Source organism: Melanotaenia boesemani, chromosome 19 (genome assembly GCF_017639745.1).
Source record: "Melanotaenia boesemani isolate fMelBoe1 chromosome 19, fMelBoe1.pri, whole genome shotgun sequence".
Lineage (NCBI taxonomy): Eukaryota > Metazoa > Chordata > Actinopteri > Atheriniformes > Melanotaeniidae > Melanotaenia > Melanotaenia boesemani.
This window is the reverse complement of record NC_055700.1, coordinates 10,716,449-10,742,530: the sequence shown is the minus strand read 5'-3', so window position 1 is coordinate 10,742,530 and position 26,082 is coordinate 10,716,449. Positions and strand designations below refer to the sequence as shown.

The 26,082-nt window shown below is 38.4% G+C and overlaps 1 protein-coding gene and 1 long non-coding RNA gene across 3 annotated transcripts in view; one reads left to right on the top strand and one right to left on the bottom strand.

Moving 5' to 3' along the window:
• Window positions 1-12,762, bottom strand: part of LOC121630461 (mucin-5AC) — a 38,761-nt gene extending 25,999 nt beyond the window's left edge. The window contains exons 1-2 of one of the 2 annotated variants that reach the window (XM_041970749.1): window positions 12,245-12,762; window positions 1,341-5,184 (exon numbers count right to left, since the gene is read on the bottom strand). In XM_041970749.1, the coding sequence (XP_041826683.1) occupies window positions 1,341-4,369 (3,029 nt within the window). In that variant the 5' untranslated portion in view covers window positions 4,370-5,184; window positions 12,245-12,762. The remainder of the gene's footprint in view (window positions 1-1,340; window positions 5,185-12,244) is intronic. The other variant, XM_041970748.1, reaches the window with a different exon arrangement.
• Window positions 8,480-19,436, top strand: LOC121630462. Its single transcript, XR_006008532.1, has 3 exons — window positions 8,480-8,490; window positions 14,987-14,999; window positions 19,341-19,436. It is a non-coding gene; the product is annotated as an uncharacterized LOC121630462 (long non-coding RNA).
• Window positions 19,437-26,082: the final 6,646 nt, after the last annotated feature.

The window sequence follows — 26,082 nt, the reverse complement described above, 5'->3', positions numbered from 1 at the left end:
TTAAAGACTTGATGGATATGGTAAAGGGTTTACATTAAGAGGCATGGAGCATCTGAAACCGCCAAAACGACAACAGCCAATGACACATGGACACATGCTGCATGCAGGCAGTAAGAACTGATGAAAAATGGGTCCAACAGAGTCCCAAATAGCTCCCTGTAGTCTGACATGACATAAATTCTTTAGCATATTGCAAGTTAAGACTTGCAAGACTGATATGAGACTTTATAAAAATAACTTCAGACCCTCCTGGATTCAAAGTGGTATTTCTTTTCCCTTCCCATCACTCAACCAGCTGTTTTAGCCAGTTTATATCTCCTGCCTTCCCGTTCTAACCCAATTTACATTGTGTTCTGTCTACATTGCTTCGTATTTACAATGCTTACAATACCAGGATTGGCTATAAATAGCGGAGCTGCTTCACAGCAAAGCTTAAGCACAACAACCATCTATCTGTAATATTCAAAGCACAGGATGCAGGAAGGTTATTACCAGTGGGCTGTGGATATTCCCTTTTTGGTGAAGAATAATCTGCCTACAACATTCCACGTGTCTACTCCCTTCCAGGAGTGAGGAGACAATCTTTTAGTGCAGAGCAGCAATTACAATATCACGTCTGTCCCTCATTTGTTTTTGTGGGAAATGAACCAGATACTCCATAGAAAAATTAACTGTCTTCAAATAAAACAGCAGTTATTTAGGCTACATGCTGACATTTGCTTTCTGAGTCTTCACAATACCAAACTCTCATAATTTACACTGTCCAACTATTGATTCTTTTTTGCCTCCCTTTGTTTCTCCATCAAGTTATTTGCATGGTAAAGAGAATGCTGCATAGTAATGTTTACTGGATGGTTTTTCCCACTACACCTGGTCCTGGAGAGGCCTTGTAAGCCCTGAGTTTACAGCTCCTTTGGCGTGAGGGTTCCAGTCATTTTACAGTTACAGCTTCAGATGTGGGATAGCACCTCTTATGACCCAGGGCATTCTTGCTGGATTTGGGCACAAACAAGGCTGCTTTAAAACTCTTTGGGCTATGGCACTTTTCACGCTACCTGTAACGCTACTTTTGGACACCACTTTGGGCATGTGGTTCACATAACAAAGCCATAATCCTGGTTAATATCCTGTCTGAAATTTGCTAGTTTAAGACTTAAGTATAATTTTTAGCCTTCCACATGTGTAAAATTGAATAAGCAGACCCAAAAGCAGTCTTACCTGATTCAAGAGCTTTAGTACTGTCACATAGATTTCACTACACATTGGCTAAATCATGTTCTGTGATCTGTGGTTAGAACTTTCCTTACATTCATTTTACTAAAGAGATTAGTACTACTCACCCATCTCTTTCTGCTTCCTTCTTCTCAAGATCTTGAATTACATCCAGCAGAACCTTAATGGTGTTCTGGCTTGTCTCTAGGACCCCCTCCAGGCTATGGAGCTGGTTCTGCAGGCTACGTATGTCATGCAGGGGCCCATTAGGACTCAACAGCTTTTCTGTCACTCTTGATGGGTCAAGCTTACACCTGGCCCCTGACATCAACCCTCCCAGAATTTCTTGGACTTGTCTTAGAGTGTCAGCTTGGGTGGAAGTCAGGGGTCCAGCTGTAGGCTGATCACCAGACACAGAGCAGCCCCTGCCTCCAGAGCAACCCTGTTGGTTTGGGGGATGCGTGCGTTGGCTGTTGGGTGTGTTGGGTCTTGCGTTGGCTCCTGAGCAGAGCATTTTGTGTAGCACCCCAAGCTGAGCCTGGGCTGAGCTAAGACAGCTGGACTTAAAACAGGCCTTGGCAGGGGAGGAGGCAGGCGAGGGCCTCTCTCCCTTCATCACAGCAACTGGCGGGGTTTGAGCTCTGTGCTTCAGAGAGCTGGCTCTCTCACAGAGCTTAGGTGAGTCTGTACATTTTGCATCCTCCTTTTTCTCCTTCTCCTTATCTTTATCTTTCTCCTTCTCAGAGACCCTGAGCATGGGTGTTCGGACTGCAGGACCTTGTGGCTCATTTCCCTTTTTCCGTGGTGTGTATGGTGGGGGAGGTGGGGGAGGAGGTGGGAGTCGAATGCCCCTCTTATCCTGAGCATTGTAGGGGGCCTGAGAGGGGGGCGTGTAGGGTGGCGCAGCACGAAATGTGGAAGAATATAGAGGGACAGCTTTAGTGGGAGTCACACAAGATTGGGCATTTTGAAGAGTGGATACGTAAGTTTTCAAAAGTGGAGGTGGAGAAGTGCAAGATTTTAGTTTTGGCACTGGGGAGGAGTAGGGGGTTATGCCCGTATTGGCTGAGGAGTTATTCTGAAGAGCTTGACATGGGATGTTACAGTGAGAAACAGTTTGTATGACTGTGGCATAAGAGGGTAAAGCTGGATTTAAGTGAGGCGCATGGGCACCGGCTGGATGTGTGGTTGTATAGTATGATATGGAGGTGCACGACAGGGCAGTTTGAGTCACAAATGTACATGGTGTTAGACTTGTGGGTGGTGTTGCATTTGATACACCTGATGATGGCTGATGTGTTATATTTGGATCAGTGGCTGGATGTTTAACAGGGCCACAAGGAGTTAAAAAAGGAGTTATTGTAGGGGTAGAAGTTAAATTAGAGGTTATTGTTTGGGTAGTAGTTAAAATAGGAGTTATTGTTGGGGTAGGAGTTGAACAAGTTAAAGAAGGGGATGATATTAGGTTTAGTGTAGGAGAAGTACAATTTTGTGAAGGACATGGTGGTGCAGGTGAAGAAAGGTTAGAGCAGACAGTGGCTGTGCTGAGGGTTGTTGGTGGTGACACAACAGTATAATAAGGGATAGGGTGTTGGGCTGCAGTAGGTGCAGAGATGGAGGAAGGAATAGATAAGGAATTAGGTGGAGGAGGATTGGTGCAAACTGGCTTGGAAGGGGAGGAAGAAGATGAGCAAGGTGGCTTAGTGCAGTCTTCAAGGGTTTGTACTGGTGCAGTTGTAGGTGGGGGAGAAATACAGTAAGGCACAGTAGTAATTTGGGAGGAGGGAGGGGTTTGAGTTGCAGGTAGGGATGCAGGGCTGTCTGACTGAATTTGCACCAAGCTGGGTGATGCAGTCAGTTGTGTGGAAGCAAAGGAGCTGTAAGTTTGTGTTGGCGTAGTGCACAGTTCGTGATTTGGAGGAGCGTGACAGGGAGAGTCTGTTTGTATTTGAGTGGTGCACTGCTCAGTATTTGGAGGTAGGGTTGGACCAGAACTGGTGGTTTGATTCTGTGTTGTGCATTGTTCACCACTCAAAGGTGAACCCTCATGTTGATTCTCAGTTTGACTCTGGGCAGTGCAGTACTTTGAATTTGAAGGTGGAGAGGGGCTCTCAGTTTGAACTTGAGTTGTACAGAGTTTAGTATTTGATGGTGGAGGGGATGGACAAGGACTTTCAGTCTGTGTGGGAGTGGTGCAGTAATGCACTTCCTTTCCAGGATCACTTGTTGTCCTGTTTAGTCGCTTTCTTCTCCTGACCAGTGATGGAGTGCTGCTTCCCTGACGCTTGGGTCCATCTCTGGAGGCTACAGAGGAACAGTGACATGGCTCAGTGCTCTGAAGGACAGAAGGTGGACAGCTGTGTCTTGAGGTTTTTACAGTAACCTGTGACTTACTGTCTGTCCTTGATACTTTAGATCTTCGTTCCACCACAGTTTTATCCCCAGTGGCAGGAGGTTTGCTCTGATCTTTGGACCCAGGCAGCAACACGTGGTTATGTGAAAGATACTCATCTTGAGAGTCATGTTCATCATCCCCATCTACGCCAACTGAGTCCCCAATGCTATGGCTACGTGTGTGAGTGGAAGAAAGTGACTGGTGTTTTTTGAGGCATGGCGATGTCTGGATGCCTGTGCTGGTGCTTGTACTTGGCCGGCGTGTCATTGGCAAAGTTAGGGAGTTAGTTTGTGGTGGTGCCCAGCATCGACGTGTAGGACCAGGTGTCAGTGGATGAGGAGGTGCCCTGGCTAAAAAAGCAGCAACCTTCTCTATAGTACTGGCCATGTCCCCACGCACAGCCCCCACAACAGAAGTTTGGCCAGGTAGACCCTCAGGATGCAGCCTCTCAGTCCATGGCTTGGGTGTCCTGCTGCTGTGTTTGCGAAGTGGATGGGGGCTTCCACAGTCTGTGGCAGGCTTCTGATGACCATTATTTTCACCCGTTCCACTGTTACCACTGCTGCTGCTGCCATCCTCAAGGTCTTTAAAACGAACCTGGTGTGTGCGGTTACGGCGCCGCTTGAGGCGACTCTCAATATCTGGAGAGTCTCTATTGAGCAGCACAGAGCGCACAGTCATTGTCCCAGGCAGCTTGTCCGCCAAGGAGCTCTTGCCGTTGTTTTGGCGCGTGAGCAAGTGGTTGGGCTCTTTGCTCACCATTTCTCCAGCCTCCTTTCCTTGCTCCCCAACATCCACAGGCTTTGCAGGCTAGTTTGCAGTTGTGAAAAACTTGTTTTGTTAGTGTGTCAAGGAAAGTTCTTTCTCTTACTATTTGTTCATCACAGCAATGAGAGATCTGTACAATTGACTGACTGAATTCCAGGTTTAACACAGAACAGACAGAAGTTATATTAGTCCCTTTAGAGGATTGTGTTTTGATGCTCTGCTCCTTTGTACACCTTTGCAAAGAAGATTGTCCTCAAAAAAAGATGGACAACTACATCCACAGTTTAAGGTGAAACAATATCAAGCACAGAAAGTAAAAAAGATCACAGTTACTAATGATAACTTCAGCAGAAATTATGGATCTCTACCTTTACGTGTACAAAAATAAATATGTGTAGCTTCAAATACTCTTTAAGATGTTGATATCCATACTGTTTCATGTCATATGAAGTTGTGCATGTTTGTTTCTTATTCTCATTTCTCTTTAAGCTTCCATGGAGGCGAACTCTTATTGAGGCCAGAGATGTTAAATGCAAATAAGAAGACAGGTAGGTAATGCATTTTGTCCATCTTTTGGCTCATCTATTTGGCAGGTCGCCCTTTCCAACCTGTTTTGTCCTCTCAGCCCTCAGGAGATCGAATGGTCAAAGTATGTGATGGGCATGAGCGCTTCCCCATAATGGTCTGTCTTCTGGAATTTTTCTTTAAGCCGTCTCTTTCCGTTTTGATTTTATCACGTTCTCTTTCTTTGTTTTGTCAGCTCCTCTGTCATTGAGTCATTCTCTCATAGTTGAAGCTGGCATGAGCTCCTAAAGAATGAAGAAAAACACAGAAAGAAAGTGAGCAAGAGACTGTAATTGTTTCTATATTATTGCATTTCCATTGAAAAACAATGTCCTGTTTGTCAGGATAAAGAGAGAGATATAAGACAGGCATCTTTTTTTAAATGCATGAGTACAACCAACAAAGACAGGAAGAAGAATATGTCAGTAAAGAAAAGGGATGAAGGGCTGGAAGTGGCAAAAGAAAAGCAGTGGAGAAATATACACTCAAAACAAGTGAAAAGCGATTGTAATTAAGGCCTATTCACATTGGCTGAAGGGGATACTTATATTTTATGTCTGTTTGATTTTCCTCTCTCTCATTAGCTATTGTTAAAAGTAGCTACACTGTAGGAACAGCAGCAGAATTCAGTGTTATTTCAGCTCATAAGAATACAGTGTGATTATCATATTTCACATGTGCGTGTGTCTTACACATATGTACTTTCCTCCATTGTTTTAACAGTCTGTGGCCCTGTTATCAGTCCTTGATGATCTGCCATGGTGACATCCTCTCTGATTCATTTGGTCACTTTGTGACAGTCTGTCCGCCATGCTGTGGTTAGTAGTATGTTCTCGTCACTCTGATTCTTCGGTATGCCTTTGATATGTATATATCACTTCCACTTTCTGTCTGTGCTACTGGCAGTCTGGCATGATGCTGTCATTTGTCTTACACGATCTATGGATCTGTTCCTTGTTATCTCCCAGTGATAGCCCCTGACACTGACAGGCCCGTGCGCTAATTCTGGGTGCGAGTTTGACTGGCCGTACTCTTATCTTCAGTGGGAGGGGTAATTAGTGACTCCTTCACAACTCCCAGGTTATTTAGGGAGCGAGATACCCGAGGGGCTGCCACTTTTATTCACGTCCACTGTTTTTCCCTTCTTTTGCTCCTTCTTTCCGTAGCTCTGAGAAGGAGGATCTTTGTTACAACCACACCCTTTCGTCAACCTCTTTAAAAACAGGGTTATTAGGATTAATTATGATTACAGTCACAGCAGACAGCCTTAAGGGAAAATACAAACGATAATGGATTAAGAAACAAGCTACAGAATTCTTTCTCATTTTGCTTTCTTATCACTGCAGTGTATGCCAATGAGCTGCTTAACTATGAATCACATAAAAGGCCAAATCACTCTGGGTAATGGTACACATTTTCTCAGGCAAGGAGGACTGAATCTTGTACTACACAGGCTAAATAAAATATAAAGGCAAAAGTTTATCTTTAGCTTAATATTGACCTGTTTTGAGCCACACTGTTGACTTGATGGTGATTTTCTTTCTCAGCTCTCCCTGGATAAAATCATGCTTCCACCCCTCTTGTTTTTTCCATTAATATTGTATTTCATTCCGGTCGTCACTCTTCCTAAGTATCTCTCACAGAAAGCACTCTACTTTCAACCTTCAAACTGACAGATTTTCCTGATTTTCATCCACACGCTGTAGGACCATTACCCTCACTCATTCTTTAGGGTGTCACCCTGAGCGTGCCTTTCTTTCATCTCCCTTCCATCTGGGTCTGTGTTGCTCATTTCACCCCTTCGTCACTCATATCTTCCTTTTTCTACTTCCACCATCACTTGATCGGATGCAATCTCTCCTGCTGCTACTTCTCCACATTTACCCTATCTTGGTCTGCAAACTACCCTCGGATCAAAATTTACGCCGACAGTTTAATGAATCCAGACCTTAATGCAGCAGGGGCTCACTCCAGGGTCTGAGGCCAGTCTTTTTTCCACATGTGACATTTCCATGTTGAGCTTTATTGGCAGACAAGAGATAAATCACCAGGCAAGAGGACGAAGGTGTGCAACTGCATAATGTCAGTAGGGGGTCATAACTCTTTGTGGTTATTATTTAAGATTTACTCTTGCTTCCTGCCGATGTCTCAGAGAAGGCTTTACAGTTAATATAGGCTTCTATCTCCTCTCCAGTGTGTGTGGCTTTATGCTTGTGTTTGTGTGATGGTAATTCTAAGGTCACATCTGATCCTCCTGTTCTAAGCCACACTGGCTCAGAGAAACCTATCTCATGCATTCAAAATACAAGACATGAAGCCTCTGGTTGCGCAGATGTAATAATATTCTAAATCTGAGTTCTAAAGGGATGTTGGGAATTGCATCTATGACAATAACAAACCTTCAGGTCTCAAAAGTGTCGAGGAGGTGGAAGGTGTTGTGGATTGAATTGTTATGTAAAGTCATGTCAGATGGGATTGTCTAGGCATGCCTAAATTTGTCAGACAGGACTGAGATGAGGAGGAGGCAGAATGAGGAAGAGGGAGGAGAGGAGGAAGACATGTTTGGTTATATTTAGAGATGCTATGAGACACATAACAAACTGAGAGGGGTAGGAATCTGAATAAGTAAGAGGGAGAGGGGGTGGAGGGAGATGGACCAGCAGAGGTAGGGGACAGGGTACAAAGCGGGAGGGAACAACCCCTGGCAGCAGAGGAAATGTCATGGTTAGGGTTCAGTGAAGTGGTAAATCAGGAGCATCAGTGTGTCAGGGCATTTAAGAGGGAAGTGGAGAGGAACTAAGAAAAGCTATATGATCAGTTGTTGGCCCTGTGAACACAAGGAGGGTAAGAGTTATACCTGCGCTTTGTCAGAGGAATTTACAACACAGTCAGCTCTCACAACAGATGCAATGTGCGTGAGCCACTGTGGTGTTTGTTCGTTCTTGTCTAAAGAGATCTCCAATTCAAGAACAGCTCCTTGGGAGTTGCCTGTATATGCCTACTTTGTTAGGTAAGCATTGCTGTGCTGCACAAAATGTCTCACATGGGGGATGTTTCATTTCATTTGATACAATAAAACCAGCAAGCACATTAAAAAGTGCACATGTAAGCTCTTTAAAAGAGTGTGTGTATGAAAATTTCTCTTTAAACTGATACACATGCATACACAAGTAATGCCTTAGCTGGAATTGAATATTGCCGAAATTTCTATAGATTCACACATAAAATTTGTATTAGAGATAATGGAGCACAATGTTTAACTAAAGTAGCTAAATGCATTTATTAGTTTTGGAAAGTACAATTTCCTCATTGCTGACACTCATCTGAAGTCCGATCATCCTTAACAACAAGCCATTTTATCCAAACAAATAAAAATTAAATCACAGTTCTAAAGTCATTATTAACCTGAACGTACAGACATTGTTATTCCCGTCAAACACGTTTTAATAGCTTTCTATACAGTCACAGTAAGCCATTTTCAACGGACTAGCTACTGTCAAAATTCCATAGTGGCATCTGAGAAACCTTTTTTTCAATCAAAATAAAGTTTTGTCAAATTGGTCCAAGCATCTGACTTCAAGATTCCAACTGGTTTCACAGGTCTGCTCACAGAAATGATCTTATAAAGTCCTCTAGCACTGACAGTCTCACTTATCTCTTGTTTTAGGAAACATCCTAAGTTGTTACCACAGCAATGTAGCTGAGAGACTGTGAGTAGGACATAAAGGCAATCTTATTCACTCTGTTGTTACCTCTGCTTGCTATTTTATTTTTTTCAAGCTAAAACTGTCACACCCGGTAGAGAAGGAAAAAGAAAAGAAAGAAAAAGAAAGGAAAAGAGAGAAAAGATGGACCTACCTGGAGAATTTCAGTTTCCAGCTGAATATAAGATCTGCTAATTAATGAGCTGGTATTGTGCTGAAATTAGACCCCTGGGCAAAATCAAACCGACCTTTTCTTTTCACATGCAGTGGACAAACATGTGCATTTGGTTATGAACATAAAAATGAATTGAGATATGATTTTAGAGGCTGATTCTTTAGTTTTGAGCATGTGCATAAAAAAAGATGTCAAGCTAGAATACATTATGGTGTCTAAACATAACGATGCATGATGTCCACTTCACATGCTCCGTAGCTATGCCACAGCTTTGTCATCATGAGTAACAAAAATAACAATGCATTCTCACTCGCATTCATCCACATTCCACATTTTATTGTGTAGGTTTTTAATTGGTTTTAAAGTATTGTAATCACACTATGTTTAAATGAGCTCAAATTTGTTTACACATCATTTAATCATTAAACCTTTATCACAACCTTTTATGTTAAAGACCATTTCTGTGAAAGAATAACCCCTTTCCAGTTAAACCGTTCATTGCTAACTATGTTGATTTCAGGGCAAAGTCAGTGTAAAACAGTAATTGCATGATCAAACGTCGGCCACCACAGTTGCTTGGTCAAATGTCAGTCAGTGCTGATGTTAGACCAATAAATGTCCATGTCTTTATTTTAAGTGACCAACAAATTTTGCAGTTACAAGTTATAGAAAGAGAAGACCTATGTGGTCATTATTCAAACGTTAATTTCACTGGGTTTCTTTTATTGTTTGTTTGCTTTTGTCATTTGTCATCACTATTTGTTTAGCAAAGCTAAGCTATTTGGTTAGTTCTCAGAAATCATCATGATCTGACATTAACAACTTCATTGCACTTATGCTCCATTTTGTGGGTTACCATGACAACCTGTGCCACAACAATAACATCATCAGCAGAGAAAATTTGGCTGCAGTGTGATTGCATCTGTGTAACAAATTGAGGGACTTTTAATTGGGTTCCTACATGTTGCAATAGGACACCACCGGGCTACAGGGTTTCTTGACCAAAAGTCCGTATATGATAACGTCTGACAGAAAATTTATTTTTTTGGAAAAAGAAAACAGAAAAATGAAATTAAAATAACTGGGTTGTGTTTTTTGCATTACATTGTCATCATTTGTGATACCATTTGATTTATAAATCAAGTCATGAATTTCCCTGCAAAGGGATTAATAAAGTATTTTTCATTTCATTTCATTTCATTCATTTCATTTCATTTCATTCATAATAGATTTTACTGTGTGTGAAAGCTGGAATGTGCTTGTTTTAGTATGTACGACACTTTTCAGTGTGTACGTTGAAGATTTATGTGTTTCCTAGCAAAACCAATTTTTAATGCTTGGTTAGCTACTTTCTAAAAAACGATATGTACTTTTTCTGTTTGCAACTTTCTTTTGCTGCCCCCAGGTGGATTAAAAAAGTTCTTGCTAAATTTAGTTCATGGTTACTTTGGCATGTCCATTTTTAGTAGAATCACCTCTGGCCTGATACTCATTTTAAATCCTTTTCACTTCATATGAAGTTTTTAAAATCTCTTTGAAAACATTGTAAAATTCATAGGTCTGGAAGGCGGTTAAAGAAGTTCATATGTCCACACCTGGAAAATTTGTTGCACTTGAGTGCAATCACACACACACACACACACACAAAAAATCTCAAATTTCTACTGAATATTCCAAAATACTATCAGGAGTGTGACATGAAAATACTCAGCTAAATATGAATAAATGAGCTCTTATATAACTGAAAAGGCCATCACATTTGTTTTAGTGTCCTTCAAGGATGCCTCCTAACTTCGAGGGGGTGAGTGCCAGAAGTCATTTGTTCCATCTGTCCTCTTTCAACCAAAATCCTCCACCTAATATGAAATTCTTAAATGTAGACCAGTGGATTGTGATAATCATACCCAAGCAATTATAAGTAAATTTGTTTTCTTTCTTAAGCTTATTTTTGAGCTTCACTTTCTTGTTTCAGTAACTGGTTATGCTTTTGCTTTTGTATTTGCTACACTGCTACACATTCCAGACAAGTTAAATATTCCTCAGATCTCTGTGATTTCATGGCGGCAAAGCAGAACAGGTGGTCAGACTGACATGTCCACTGCACAGCAAGATGCTTCATGAACAACACAGTCCACCCCCTGGGGGTTATTCTCTCTGCTGGACTGTTGTGCAGCCACGTCCCTGTCCTTATCAATGTCCCAAGAGTACATCATAGTGCGTTACCTACAAAGCCAAATTGCTGTCAGCCCAGTTAAAACACCTCACCAGGATACAGACAGCATCTCAGATCGTGAAGAAAGTGAATGAAAGTTGGAGAATAAGAAATGGGTATTTTAACTGCAGTTGGGTAAAGAGAGAAAATTAGGTTGAGACAGACAACAGATTTATAAGCAATGTGAGCAATGTGTGCTGACTATAGCGATAGCTGACCCTTTAAAATATATGCTGATGAGATAAGATGCAAAGAAAGACACAGCAGTGTAAGGCAGAGGGAGAGAGTGAAGAAGAGGAAAGACTTGTTATTACTGTTCCTTCACCAAGCAATGCCATGTGTGTGCAAATGTGAATGTGACAGTGTGCATGCATGAGAGTGTGCTTGTACATCAATATTTAGGTCATGTGTGAGCGACTGAGAGACATGAACTGATGTGCACACTATAAGTAAGCTAAACGGTGTAATTATAACTTCAAGCATGTTAAAACTATTAAATTTCATTGATTATTTCACACATAACTTAAGAAGTATCAGCAAAAAGTATATGCTTGTGTGGCCATTTGACTTTTCTTGCATGCACTCACAAAGATCCATTCAAATGGAATTCCCTCCATCAGTACCTCCTCCCTCTCAAACTTTCTGTGTACACCTACCACACATACACAGTCCGAATCATTAAAAATATGCATTGAAAGCACGCTGTTTGAATCTGCAAAGCTACATCACTGACAGAGCAATCTAAGCTCCTCACTATTTAAAGCTTCTCATAAACCTGCACATACTCAGAAAATAACTCCCACACCTGCAGTAAAGCAAATCCTAGCATCAAAACACACGAACGCTCATTCCATTTCTACAAGATTTCACACACACAAGCAAAGGTGCACTGTGAGCTCTTGAACACACCCCCACTGTCAGTATAAGTAAGCGCACATACTCTTACCTACCATGCATATAAACAAAATGAAAGCATGCACGTGCATGCACGCATGCAAGGACACACTGAATTCTGCCTTTCTTTGTAGAATACAGAGGAATGCAAAGAGACCAAACAAAATAAGCACAGTACAACACAAAATAAAAACAGACAGAAATCTGTCCTCATTGCTGGTTTTTCTCACTTCGCTATCTCTATGGTGATGCTGAGAGAAGGCTGCCGGGGAGATTGCTGTACTATCTTCCATCAGGACACAGAAGTGAGTCACACATACCACATCTCTCTCTTCCTGTTGCCCTCTGCGCTGTCTTTCTCCCACAAGCGCTCGCTCCTCTTCTCTGCTATTCCTTCACGTTGCTTCCTCCCAGTCTTCCATCTCTCATGCTTGCTTTTATCCCCACCTTTCTGTCACTGCTGCTGGGAGAGCTTCACACGGCTTCCTTTCCTGAGTCCATCTGCTCCTTTCCTCCTTAACTCTTTTCTCCTCTCCTCTTATTGTGTCTTCCTCTATTTCACCCTCCTCTTCTCCCATAGAGACATGCCTTTCACGTGGGAACCTTTTTCTCCATCCCTCAGCTTGGCGCTTCGCTGTGCCTACCTAGTTGTCTGTGCGTTTGTGCTGTGAGTGGAAGTGAAAGGACAGGAGGGGGAGCAAGAAGACAAGAGTGAGCAAACAAGCAGTTATCCTCTCAGATGCTCCTCTCAGTTCTCCCTGCCTTGTTCCTTTTTTCTCTCTCCCACTTTCTCTCTGCATCTCTCCATCATGACCTCCTCTCCCCGTTGTCATGCAAGCCCCTGTATCCTTGTAAGCAAAAGGGAGGGAGTGAAGGGGGAAGGAGTGTTGGATGGAGAGTATAAGAGGCAGAGGGAGGTGGAGCTATGTGAGTCTGTCTAATTAAAAAGCAGAGTATGTACAGCTGCAGAGTAAAGAAGGAGACAGGGAGAGGAGGAGAGAGGGGAGCTCAGTGATCCAGGGGGTGTAACTGAGGGACAATGAGGGAAGAGGCTTACAGTTTTGGTTATAAAGTGCATGGGGTGGTTAGAGGAGACTGTGGTAGAGAGCAGTTAGTAATGTGAGGTGGGGAGAAGGGGAAGAGCTGACAGGACACCAAGGTCAGCTGGAAAGGAATGCAGAAAGGTCAGGCTCAGAGAGGGAGAGGAAGAAGGGTAGAGAAGGAGGGAGAAGGAGATAGGAACAGACAGGTAGAATTATTCTACAGATATCTCCCTTATGAGCGGGGGCAGAGCTGAAGAACCGTGACCAGCAGGATAATAGAGACACATGGACAATGGCCCTCTGAAGCAGAGGCAGACCCATAGTCATCGAAGGTTAAGCTGCACTGTTTTTAGGCCTCTCTGGATTTACATGCGTAAGTGTTGTGCATGCAAATTAAAGGGCAAAATACCAATGTGGATTGCATATATCACATGGTTTTGCTCTGTTTGAGTTTTATTCCTTTTGTTTTTTTTACATCGACCCCTTTACCACTACTGGCTGTTGTCACCCGAGGCAATATAGTAGGTAGTAGAAACCAGTCCACACAGCAGGTACTAAGAGACAAAGTCTAACCAACATGGCTAGAAGGCAAGACATCTCATGTTATTTTATCTTCTCTGTTCACTTATTTTATCCTCTTTCCTCACTGTCTATCAGATTTACATTAACATAAAAATGAATATTTTTTTTATATCTCTCTCATGATTCTACTTTTACACTCTCAGAGCCAATTTCCAGGAAATGAAAAAAACCTTCAAACACAATTTCAAGGAAAGAACACAATTATTCACACTGATTTTAGAGCATGTGCTTAATGGACAGGCCATCCAGTGCAGCACTGATTTATAATGGGATATAATAATCTGTCATACATGATCAAAGATTTGAATGTGGTCAAGCTTTTAGTAGATTCCTGCACAACTGTTGACAACACACATGTTTTACTTCTTTCTGTGCGTCTATAAACAGGGTTTGAACATATAAGCAAATACAAATCTTCTAACAATTTCATTGCTCACTTTAAAGTAGTTTACAGCTCATGAATCTTCACTGAGCCATGAATTTGTGATAAGAACATGCTAATATACTCATCCATACACACTAGGATGTCATGTTTTGTTTATTTATTATTCATTCAACTAGAACAACTCATCTATATATTGTTATAATGTAGGAAAACTTTGATTCTGTAAGTTGTGCTATACATCACTTTAACTTCTGTGCACACACTGTGGGTCTGTTTCTTGCAGTCACGTCTGCCTTAAGCTGTGAAGAACATTTACGAAGAAAGTCACCTCCTGACTGAATGACAGAATGGTTCAACTTAGAGGACTGACAAAGCTATTAATGTTACCATCACATACCTGAAGAGGGCTTTAAAAATAATCCAGTTACAACCAAGTTGTTTTATCTTCAGTTAACAATATGCATATGCTTTTTATGTTCGTATGCCAGCAAAAAATAAGCCATAAGCAAAATAAGCATGTAGCATAATGGCTTAGCATTCCCAACATGAATTAGTATTAAAAACATTGATTCAGAAAGCCCAAACCTGATGAACTACTTCAGTCATAATAGAATTTAAACATACTTAAGTAAAGTACACAGACGGTCTCTGGTCTCTTGTTCTTTATTGTGTTTGCCATTTGTTGAGATGGATCTTGTTATATCATCTTCATCTACTTTAATAAATGTGGTTTTTTTTTTTTTTTTTTTTTAAATTTGTAATATCTTAAATATTAATCTGCAGATTAACTTGTATCAGTAATAGTAGATCTATAAGACTGTTTAAAGACTTAACATAAACGTTATTTGTTAAATAAAACCTGGAACCTTTGTGAATCTTAAAGAGAGACTGATCTAAAACCGCTGTATAAGGATACCAATATATTTATGGATCTGAACCTTTAGCTGGGAAGCAAAGCAAAGTGACACGTGAGCTAAATAGGGTGTTCAGGGTCATTTGCTGCAAAGAGAGCTTTGCTTTGTATGACTTGCAGCAACTTTGATGTCTTTGAGAGTTGAAAGAAGAGTGATGTTAGCACGTCTGTGGCTGTTGGAGACTGTCAGGACGGTGAAGCAGCAGATGGAGCAGCGGAGTATAATTAGAGGAGGACAGACTCCATGAGTTGTCTAAACAGGCGGAGTAGCCTGCTGGCTACAGAGAGGACCTTGAATTTACAGACAACAAAGAGTGTCTGCTGGCAGTGTTCTGGGTGATTTTTTAGTAGATTGTCTATTATATATTGATGATGTTTGAAGCTCTCTGCCATGTCCACTATGGATTAAAATGGAGTTATGTGACGGTCAAGCCAATTTGAGCAACCTAACGATAATGTTCAGAGATAGACACATTAGTTCTGCACACACTGCATAGTGAAATGAAACTAGAATGATAATGTTGGTTGACTGGGATAAACAGCACCACAGTAAAGGGGCATTTAGGCTTTATTTATTTGGTTGAAAGAAATATCAGTTGATTGATAGCAAGGCCCTTCAGAAAAAAGACTAATTAAAAAGAATTAGGATAACAATGATAAGATTTTGATGAAAAACTGTTTTTCTCCCAGTTTAGTCTAGCTGTATTTAGAAATTCAGACAGTTGTATTTAAAAATTGACAAATAATACTTCATCTTATATTGTGTGCATGCAAACACTGTAGTAATTTAGAATGAATTCATAATGAGTTTAAACATGGTGTATTGTAAGTCATAATCGTTTTTGTTTTTTTTTTTTTTTTTTTAATATATATGTATATTAAGTTTACTAGTTTTATTATTCAACCAAGATTCAGGATGTTATTTGTCACATTCTCTGTTTTACATGTAGGCTAAAATATGCAGTTAAATGCCAACTCAGTTACTCTCCAGGCTTTGCAAGAATATAAAACCGAATAGTTAAATAGTTTAAATCTAACCAGGAAATTATTAAAAGTTTTCTCAGAGGTTTAAAAAAAAAAAAAAAAAAAAAAATTGAGGCGTCCTATATTTAAAAGTGCTGTATTACTCCATCCACTCCTCCTCATTTCTACTTAAGACGAGTTTTGTAGATTGTTAACAGAAACACTTGAGAATCATGTTTGCTCAGATTTGCAAACACTATGTTTCTTCTCAATCTGAAAGGGGGAGTTTTAGAAGACACTTATGGGTCATTTTTCAGATTAGAACACATCCTACTGGATTTTATTTGCCTCAGGAGTTGTTGGTCAATATAATCATTGATATATATATATATATATTAATGTGAAATGATAGATTATTCGTTTTTATACTGTTTTAATTGTTCTTATTTTATGAAAAAACAAGGTAATTTGATTATATGTTAGTGCTATAATAAACACTGCTTACCTATAATACCTAGATTTTAGGAATATTTAGCTGTGCGACCTGAGAAATGACTCTTTTTGTCTATGTCACGTTAAATGTATTAAACTATTTAATGGACTGGCATGAAATTTTTCTCTGCTACTCATAGTCCTGTGTTTGATGCTCCCTGATTTTGGTGATTATCTGACTTTTATGCCCATGATTAGGTTGAAGTTTGCGTTTAAAAAAAAAAAAAAATTAAAAAAATAATATTATTTCAGCTTTTAGGTTATGGTGAAAATCCTGCTTTAATTATGCATTAGTTTATCATGAGTTATGTAATAGTTAAGTGTGTGATTTGTACCATTTTTGTAAATTGTTACTGAAATCTTTTAGAAAGGCATTCATCACTGCTTTGTTACTGACCCTCCCTCTTACCTTGACTTTACATTTCATGTTGAGACAATGATCTCTTAATTAATATTTATCAAACTAACCCAAAGCCTTCCTGCAAATATTCAATCACATCTTGTTTTCACTGTGCCTACAGAGTCTAAAACTTTTCCTTGACTCTCATTAATCAGCTTTTGTGTCTGCCTGGCCACAAAAACAGAAGAGAATTTTAAGCAGATCCTATAATGTACATTCAGATCAAGTCATCAATCATGGCTTAATACAAGGTTGCAGGTTTAGAGGACATGTCTAATGGTGAGATCTAACTGCAGCCATTACCTGAAAAGGTTTTATTATTTTGCTATCTCAGTATCAGGCATGATGGATGAACGAGGCAAGCCAGTCATTTGCCAGACCTGCGTAAGGTTGACATCTCCCTCTTTGATCTGAGCTATGCCCTGGACATTGTCAAAGATCTTAAGTTCCTATGATGGATGAGGAAACTTTTCCTGCTTTGTTTCTGGGATGAATAATAACTTTTTGTGTCTGTCCTCTTGTTTTGAAACAATGCTGGAGGTCAGAAGAGAAAAGCTGCTTGGCAACATAATAAATGGGTGTGAACAAGTACTGTGATAGCAGAAAGGTTTCTCCCTGCTGCTGCATACTGGAGGGCACTAACAATACATTGCAAAATTGTTAATCCTTGCTCTACTTGTCTGCCCCCAATCAGTCTTTGGAAAGCGAATATATTCTAGAGGCTGTAAACCATCTGTACTTCAACCAGTTTAGATTTACTCAGCATGGGGGTTTTTCTAGTGTTTTTAATGCTGCTGAAAAAAACTGCCTCAGGACACCATGCTTTTTAATAGCTCTTTCCACCAGGTGGTGATGTTGTTCATAAAGTGTTGGGCAATGTTGCATTACAATACATTTTCCAAACGATTGAGGAAAGGAAAAAAATAATCTTCCCTTAAATTCAATTTATTTGTTTGACCCTGAAGGGTTGCATGTTTACTGAGCTGTTGAGTATCAGTAAGCATCAGAATAAAGGGGTAAACACACTGACTTTAATGAGCACTTTTTTTTTTCTTCTTTTTTTCTTTTTTTTTTTTTTTTTTGCAGGGGAACGGTATGTATAGAGAGCTTGCTCCTGTTTTGTATCTCTCTTTGCTCTCGGCTACATGAGTGATGCCCTGCTGATGCCACCGATGCCAAGCTTCTTAAAGCTGTAACACAAAGACAGATAAATCATTTGCCCCTCGGCTGACTGGATAAAAACACTAACAGAAATATCTAAAACACATTCTTGATCTAATTCGATAAAGTTCTTTAAAGAAAATTCAGAGTTCTTGCAAGTTTCAGGTACGTGGTGCTGATAAAGTGTTGATACAGCCACCATGAACGTTCGGATCTGCTTTAGCTTATTTTATTTGATGTTTTTAAGGCACACATCAAAGGGTATTCTGCAGCCTGAACGGCTTGCCAAAGATTAAAGGGTGACTTTTTCAACAATTTTTGAGAGAGTTGGCACTAATATTAATTTAAACCTATGAAGCCATAATTGTATAATGGTAAGCATTACTGTTCCTAATATAATATGTAAATGTACTTGGCTTTAGAACAGACAAATGTTAGCATAGCAACTCCCTAGAAAGATCTATAATTGGTACAATTTGCACAGACCCCTTTTACTGAAAAGGTAAAGTCTTAATCGTTATTTATTTATTTTAAAGTCACAGTATGAATACATACAGATGAGTTACAAATAGAAAAAAAAACTTAAAATACAGCTTAAAAACCAAAACTTTCCCTCACTTTGTATAAACCTAAATTGACCTTTTCCTCTAAAAGCATAAAATCTTGGATTTTTCCATTAACCCTAAAATGGTATTACACCACCAGTCAAAAGTTTGGACAAGTTTTTCCATTAAATATAATGGGAAAGTGCTTCTAAACTTTTGACTGGTAATGTATATTTTATTCATTCATTCTCTGTACCGACTAGTCCATTAAGGGTTGCAGGTAAGCTGGAGCCTATCCCAGCATTATCAGGTGAGAGGCAGGGAACACCCTGGACAGGTCACCAGTCCATCGCAGGGCCAACACATAGGGAACAAACAACCTTTTACACACACACTCACTCCTAGGGAGAATTTAGTCATCAATTAACCTAACATGCATGTCTTTGGACGGTGGGAGGAAGCCGGAGTACCCGGAGAGAACATACAGTTTCTGGAACCTATTGCATTTCATTATGGTAAAACTTTGTTAAAACCATGTTGTATATAATCTGATTCCTATCTTCTGCCCCCTGATGGACATCTGTTGCACTACAATAATTCTGACATATAACACTGTCGCTAATGCATTTACGCAAATTATTTTAGTTTATTTATTTACATTATGTTAAAGTTGCAATGTGTAATTTTTCCTACTTTAAAACTGTGTATTTCTGACCCATTAGATGGCATAGTGGCATTTATATGTACATTCCTGGAGTCGTCATTACTCAGCAATCATCCTAAAATTCACAACTTTTGCTTTTGGAACGGTGTGTCACGTTGTAGCTGAGCTACTCTTTACGAACCACGTCACATACTAGCAACTCGTGGCCGGTTTTGAACACGCACAGTTGGTAGTTTAATCAAAGAAACATCAGAGGACATTATCGAAGGCAGGGCAAGTTTATTTGCATAGCAAATTTCATATACAAGACAATTCAAAGTGCTTTACATAAAACGTTAAAATCTTTACAGCAGGGGGCAGAAGAAGCATTAAAAAATACATTAAAACAAACTTTTACATGAAATCAAAGAAATAAATAAAGACATAAAAGCTAAAGAAAAATCAGATAAGATTACAGTGTAAGGAATGAACAACTGCTTTGATTAACTCTGATTTAAAACTGCAGAGAGGTGCAGCAGATCTGCAGTTTTCTGGGAGTTTGTTCCACATGTGAGGAGCATAGAAAGTAGACTTGATCCTGATGACCTGAGGGATCTGGTTGGTTCATAATGAACCAGAAGATCCTGAATGTATTTGGCCCTAAACCATTCAGTGCTTTCTAAACTAACAACAGGATTTGACAGACAGGAAGCCAGTGTAAAGATCTGAGGACTGGATAAAAACAATCCAGTTTCTTGGTTTTAGTGAGGACTTAAGCAGCAGTGTTCTGGACTAACTGCAGCTGCCTGATGGACATTTTAAGGAGACCTGTAGGGACAGCATTACAGTATTCCAGTCTACTAAAGATAAATGCATGGACAAGTTTTTCTAAATCCTGCTGAGTCTTCAGTCTTTTAATCCTCAGTGTGTTTGTTAAATGAAATTAGGCTGACTTCACAACTGTCTTAATGTAACTGCTGACCTTTAAGTCTGAGGCCATGACTACTCCCAAATTTTTTTATTTTGTTGTTAGTTTTTATCTTAGCTATTCGAAGCTGAGTGCTGACTTTTAGTCTTTCTTCCTTGGCTCCAAAAACTATTATTTCAGTCTTTGTTATCATTTAACCGAATAAAGTTCTGGCACATCCAATCTTTAATTTGATCAGTGCATTTGGTCATTGTTAAAATTGGATCATAGATTCCTGAGGCATGTACTACAAAGCTGGATTTTCTCTTATAAAGGTAACTTCAGGGTTTAAATCCAGGGTTTTCCGTACTACGACACCAATTCACTTCTTACACCGTAAATCATCATGGTAACTTATGGTGAACGGCTAACCTGCTCCAGAGCAGGTTATGTTCTGGATAAGAGATTAACGGGTATAAATTCACCACCTCCTGATCATCCAGTCCTTGGGAAATGGACTGCCTAGCCTTAAACCTTCCTGTCCACGTTGGAGCATGGCTCATGAGAGAAGCAGTTATAGGTTTTAGAGATAGAGTCATCCTTTTCATGAAACACACAAGTAAATGAACTATTTGTAATTAACATGTTAATTACAAATAATTAATAAGTTAATTATGAATTACTAGAAATAAAAAATCTTGTTCATTTCTAGATTTTCAGTATCACATAGTCGGTTCACTGTTTGTGAAAGTGTATCATCATGACAACTAATGATGGAAACTGAAACAAACAAGCAACACACAGAAAAGCATCAACTAATTAATTTGGTCTAGAAGAAAAAAAATGTCTCTTTCTGATTCAGACTAGAGCCAAACACTCGTGTGCTGTTTGACCTTTACTGAGAAGAATCTTCATAAAAAGAAATCTCAGCAGAAGGGATGCAAAGAACATTAAAAATAACCAATGTTGCATCTAAGAGAAGAAGACACTTTCTTACATGCCTCAAGAATAGGCCACATCTGCAGCATATTCATTTTAATCAGATAGATTATTATAAAAATAATCATCTAATTAATAATGAAGCAGTAATGTTAATCAGATCACACGGAAAGCGTTCCTTCCACCAGGGTTGCAGAATGTTTAGCTTTTCAGTGTGCTGGACAAAATGATTGTGATATGTCTTCTATGCCACTTGTTTTAAAGGAACACACACATATTCAGAGTTATAAAACCTGACTCTATTGACAAGACTAGTTAAGCCAAACTAAACAAGAAGATATCATGAATGTGTTTACTAAGGGTTGACCAAACAATTGGATCCATACAGAACAGATATTTGTGTCTGAACTGTACATCAGGTAAATATTATCCGGTGGGTATATGGGAATCACACACCTACACAAATTTTAAACATATGAGAGAAAAAAAATCACAATTTTAGAGAGGAAGCAAGAATAACATTGAAAAATTTAAATGCTTGAGTCCTGAGGGAGCCATTACTAATGTCTCAGACTAATAATTAGCTTGATATATTTTCATCACAATAATTGGAAACAGCAGGCGAAGCAAATTTCATATCCTCTTAAAATCTGACTCAAATCAAATTTTGTTCTATTAGGGGTGAACTAATAATAATAATAATAATAATAATAATAATAAAGCTATTTCACGTAGCTGTTAAAGGCAGTTAAAGTTCAGTTAAATGACATATGACATTTAAGAAATCTGTTAATTTCTTCTCATTTGCTAAAAATCACAAATATTTTGACCAGATGATGGAATACCTTTACTGCCCAAACTATTTTGCTGATACGTGAAATGCAAACAGTTTGCTCTTATAAATTCCATATTAAACAAATATTAATGGGCCAAACTGCTGTTGTTACACTTTTTACCTGCATATTAATATTGTTTAAATGAAAAGCTAAAACAGAAAGATGGAAAACACATCACATCATAAAGATGTCACTGTGTTGTATTTGAAGAGAAAGCAGTTTATTGTTTCCTATCGAAAAATCTGATACTACTGATACTTTATTTATTTATTTTTTTAAACTTGTCCTGTTAGCAGCAGAATTATGGTCTGGCTGCTGTGTTGTGTCTAACAAATTTGCTTTACCAAGGGGAGCTTTATGGGTGTAAGGCTCCCCTTGATAATGTGATTATTTATTTATTTATTTATTTTAATCTTATTTATTTATTTTGAAAGAACACCAGACAACCAACTGCTACATAATATTTTTTCCAGTCTATGAAAAATGATTCAAACCCGAATTTGTTTAATGTTGCAAAAAAATTTCCAGTTTACTCGGTCAAATGCTTTTCCTGCAACTAAAGAAATAACTGGATTCAGATCCTGTAGAGTGGAATAATAAGTTATCTGCGCATGTCAGAGGAACATCTACCTTTAATAAAGCCTGTTTATCAGGAAGTATTATTAGAGGGGTTATTTTTTCTATCCTTCTGGTCAGAGCTTTGCTGATTATTTTAAGACCTATGTTTATTATTAAAATTTAGTGGTAAATGGATGGAAATGTTGGCTCTCTTCCTGGTTTTAATAATAGTGTAATAGTAGCTAAGTTCATATTTAAAGGGATTTTTTGTTTTTCCTTTATTTCTAATTTGATATTGTAGAAAGTGGGTGCTATTTGTCAAGAACTCTGTAGAATTCTGCTGGATAATCATCTGGACCTGGACCATCTGGACCTGGAGCTTTATTGTTGGACATATGCTGGAGAGCTTCATGGTGTTCACCGACTGAAAGAGCTGAATCCAAGGTCATTTTAGTTTCATATTTTAATTTTGGAAGCTTGATGTTACCAAGAAATTGATCAATATTCTCATCTGTTGTTTTTGGTTGTGATGTGTATAATGTTTTATAGAATTCTCTAAATGTGTTATTTATCTTGATAATTAGCTGATATTTTCTTTCTGGATCTTTGACAGAGAAGATTGTTGTTTTCTCCTTGTTTGTTTTTAATTGATTAACTCAACTCAACTCAACTTTATTTATATAGCCCTTTAAAACAACCACAGCCGAAACAAAGTGCTGCACATAAATGGACAAAGCAACACATTAAAAATACAAAAATCAACCGGGAAATAAATAATATGATAAAATATAATTAAATAATTGTTCATTGTTTTGAAAACAGTTTTAAAACAATAAGCAATTTAAAAAGTCAGTTAGTCATGAACCTTCCAGATTTGTTATGTTTGTTATTATGTTCAAATTTCTCCATACAAAGTCTTTACACCAAGAATTGTTTTTATTTTTATCTGTTATTTCGTTAAGTTCAAGTTTAGCTTTCCTTATATCTTTTCTTTTTTTCTTTTTCATGCTGTGCTTTTCTGCTGATTTATTTCTCTGGTTAGTCATCTACAGTAAAACAACCTATCCATGACTATATAACTCCCACATTAAAAGGAGAAAAGCAGTATCTTTGATAGCTGAGTAGCTCTGGAAATGGGTCAACATAAATTTGATGTGGCAGGAGGCTTTGGACCAGCCAGCCTCTATTCATCATTATTGTAACAAAAAAATAAAAAAAGAAGTCCAGTCCGTTTGGATGTTCTGTCAATAGAGCCAAGAAAATAATCTGTAATCCTCTTTCAACAATTTCAACAACATTCCATTTACCTTTATGCGATAAATATTTCATTTAGCTTCAAAGCGGTCAATGCCAAATTATGTACATAAAAAAGTCTTGTAGACTGCAAAGTAAACTGCAGATCAACAGCGGAAACACACCTGTGCATATGAAGTATGGTGAAAAAATTCAAACGCCTATCCATAATGCAATATCGTGCAGATGGCCCGAAATTATTTTTGTCAGCAGGACACTCTACCCAAACAAAAAAATAAAGATATCTATGACCATAAAAAAAAAAACATGGAGCACAAAAGCAGATGGTCTGACCCCTGCAGAGCCTATTCTTGGCATCATGTCAGGCCAGCCCAGAGTCCTGACCGAATTTGGAGAACAAGTTTTTAGTGATGCCGCCCCTGCAGCTTGGAATTCTTAAATTCTGAAATGAAATGTCTGTACTCATTTCATTTAATACCTTTTGTTTTGTTTTGTTTTTTTTTTTTACTTTCCAGACAGCAATACTCTTATGAACAGTGTCTGTGTTTTTAATTGTTTCTAACCTGATTTTAATTATGTATTTGCTGCCTTCATTCACTGTCAGTTTACTAATGTATTGATTCCTAATCTGTGGTTTTTGTATTTTTAATCTGTATTTTAAGACATGTTCTGTTGACCTCTTGACCAGGTCACCCTGAAAAAAAGACCTTCATCTCAATAGGATTTTTTAATCTGGTTAAATAAAAGTCTAATCCAAAAGATATATATATAAATTAAGACCACAATAAAGGGAAAGAAGACACTGTGACATCCTATAGCATAATATAACAAAGCACACTAAGATGTGAAACTGGCAGCACAGGGATGATCCTCCTGCAGCAGAAAACATGAGACAAAGCAAGTTCAGGTAACTCTTTGTAATATAATTAGGACATGGCAGTTGAAGGTCCATTGTGTGGGATGGAGTGACGTCTAATGACTGAAACTGCAGAGTGCAACCAAGCTAATCACTTCCAGCTATACACTCTTTGTAGCCATGGGATACAACACAAACACAAAGGCCTCTAGAGCTTGTCCTGTAGTAATGTGGAACCATTATATGGCAAAAGATATGCAGCTCATTACACTTTAAATCAGCACTATTGATATAAATTCCTCATTTTCTGGTTGAGAAACACAAGAAAAGTTATTTCAACATGATTCTTCATTGATTAAAATCATGGTGTGAACTTCCACACTAAGAATGTGGCATGTTTTTTGTTTCTTGCTTTAGTGTTTCTTGCACTGAACTGAACAAACTAATTTAAAAACCCTACTACAATTTTGCTCTGGGATTAATATATATATATATATATATATATATATATATATATATATATATATATATATATATATATATATATATATATAATGTTATTATTTTATGCACATGATTTTCTAATTTAAAGCCACACATGACTTGTTTTTAAGTTTTGCTTGCATCAAATAATTCAACATGAACATAAAAAGGCTGACCTAAGTTTTGAGTTTCAGGGTGATGAGTGGGATAATTTTTAGTGTGGATTTTCTCCTCAATCCAATCCTGCATCTTAGCCAGCTAAAGCGAATTCATTATGTATACTAGATCAAAGGTCAGGTTATCAAAATTAAACTGGAAATGGACCCTTTATGAAAGAGATGTGAATTAGTCCCCACTGAGATGTACGTGTTTTGGCTCTGCTTTAAATTTTTTACCTTTACAAAGTGAGTCTTTTTTTTAGCTTTCACCTCTTTAAATTCCAAATAACTTGTGCTCCTAGACAGGAAATACACCAAACCTCCTACTTACTGTTACTGCTGGATTAAATGAGTTTGATTGTACCTTACAATAAAAAAAAAAACAACAAAAACAAGGATGAAAAATATCAATCTGTCTGGAGCCTATTCATCTCACTATTTTTTTTTTTCCTTTTATTGTAGGGAGCACTTATATCCAAATAACTAAACATAATGATTCACAATATTTCTCACTCTCATTACTTATTGAGCTATTTATGTATATTTCATTGTTATATATTTCTCTGTGTTGTTGTATTTTTCTCTTTTGCATATAAACACACACTCACACAAAAACTGACAAAACAAGCAAAAGAATGAAAGCAATTAACAGCCGAGTAATCAACAAAACAAATTTTCTGCATTGAAATATTTGCTGCCTGTATTGTTTTAAATTAAAATGAAATTTGAATAATTAAAATCATTGCTGTTTTAATGCTTTAAAAAGACAGTAAAATTACATTTATTTATTTAGGCACCATAAAGGGGCGCTTGGACATGATTGTCAGAAATGTGCAGCATCAAAATGTTTAATTTTTGACGTTTCTACATATAAGCAAATAATGGTTAACTTTTAGCCAGTCAAGTACATTAGGTTATAATACTGGTGGTTTTTCTTTACCTGATGAGCTTCCAGCCTGTTTGTTTACCTCTTCCCGCCAGACACGTGGGTACCGGGGGGAGGGGGCAGAGTGCAGATTGGGCGGGGGGGCCGCGGATTA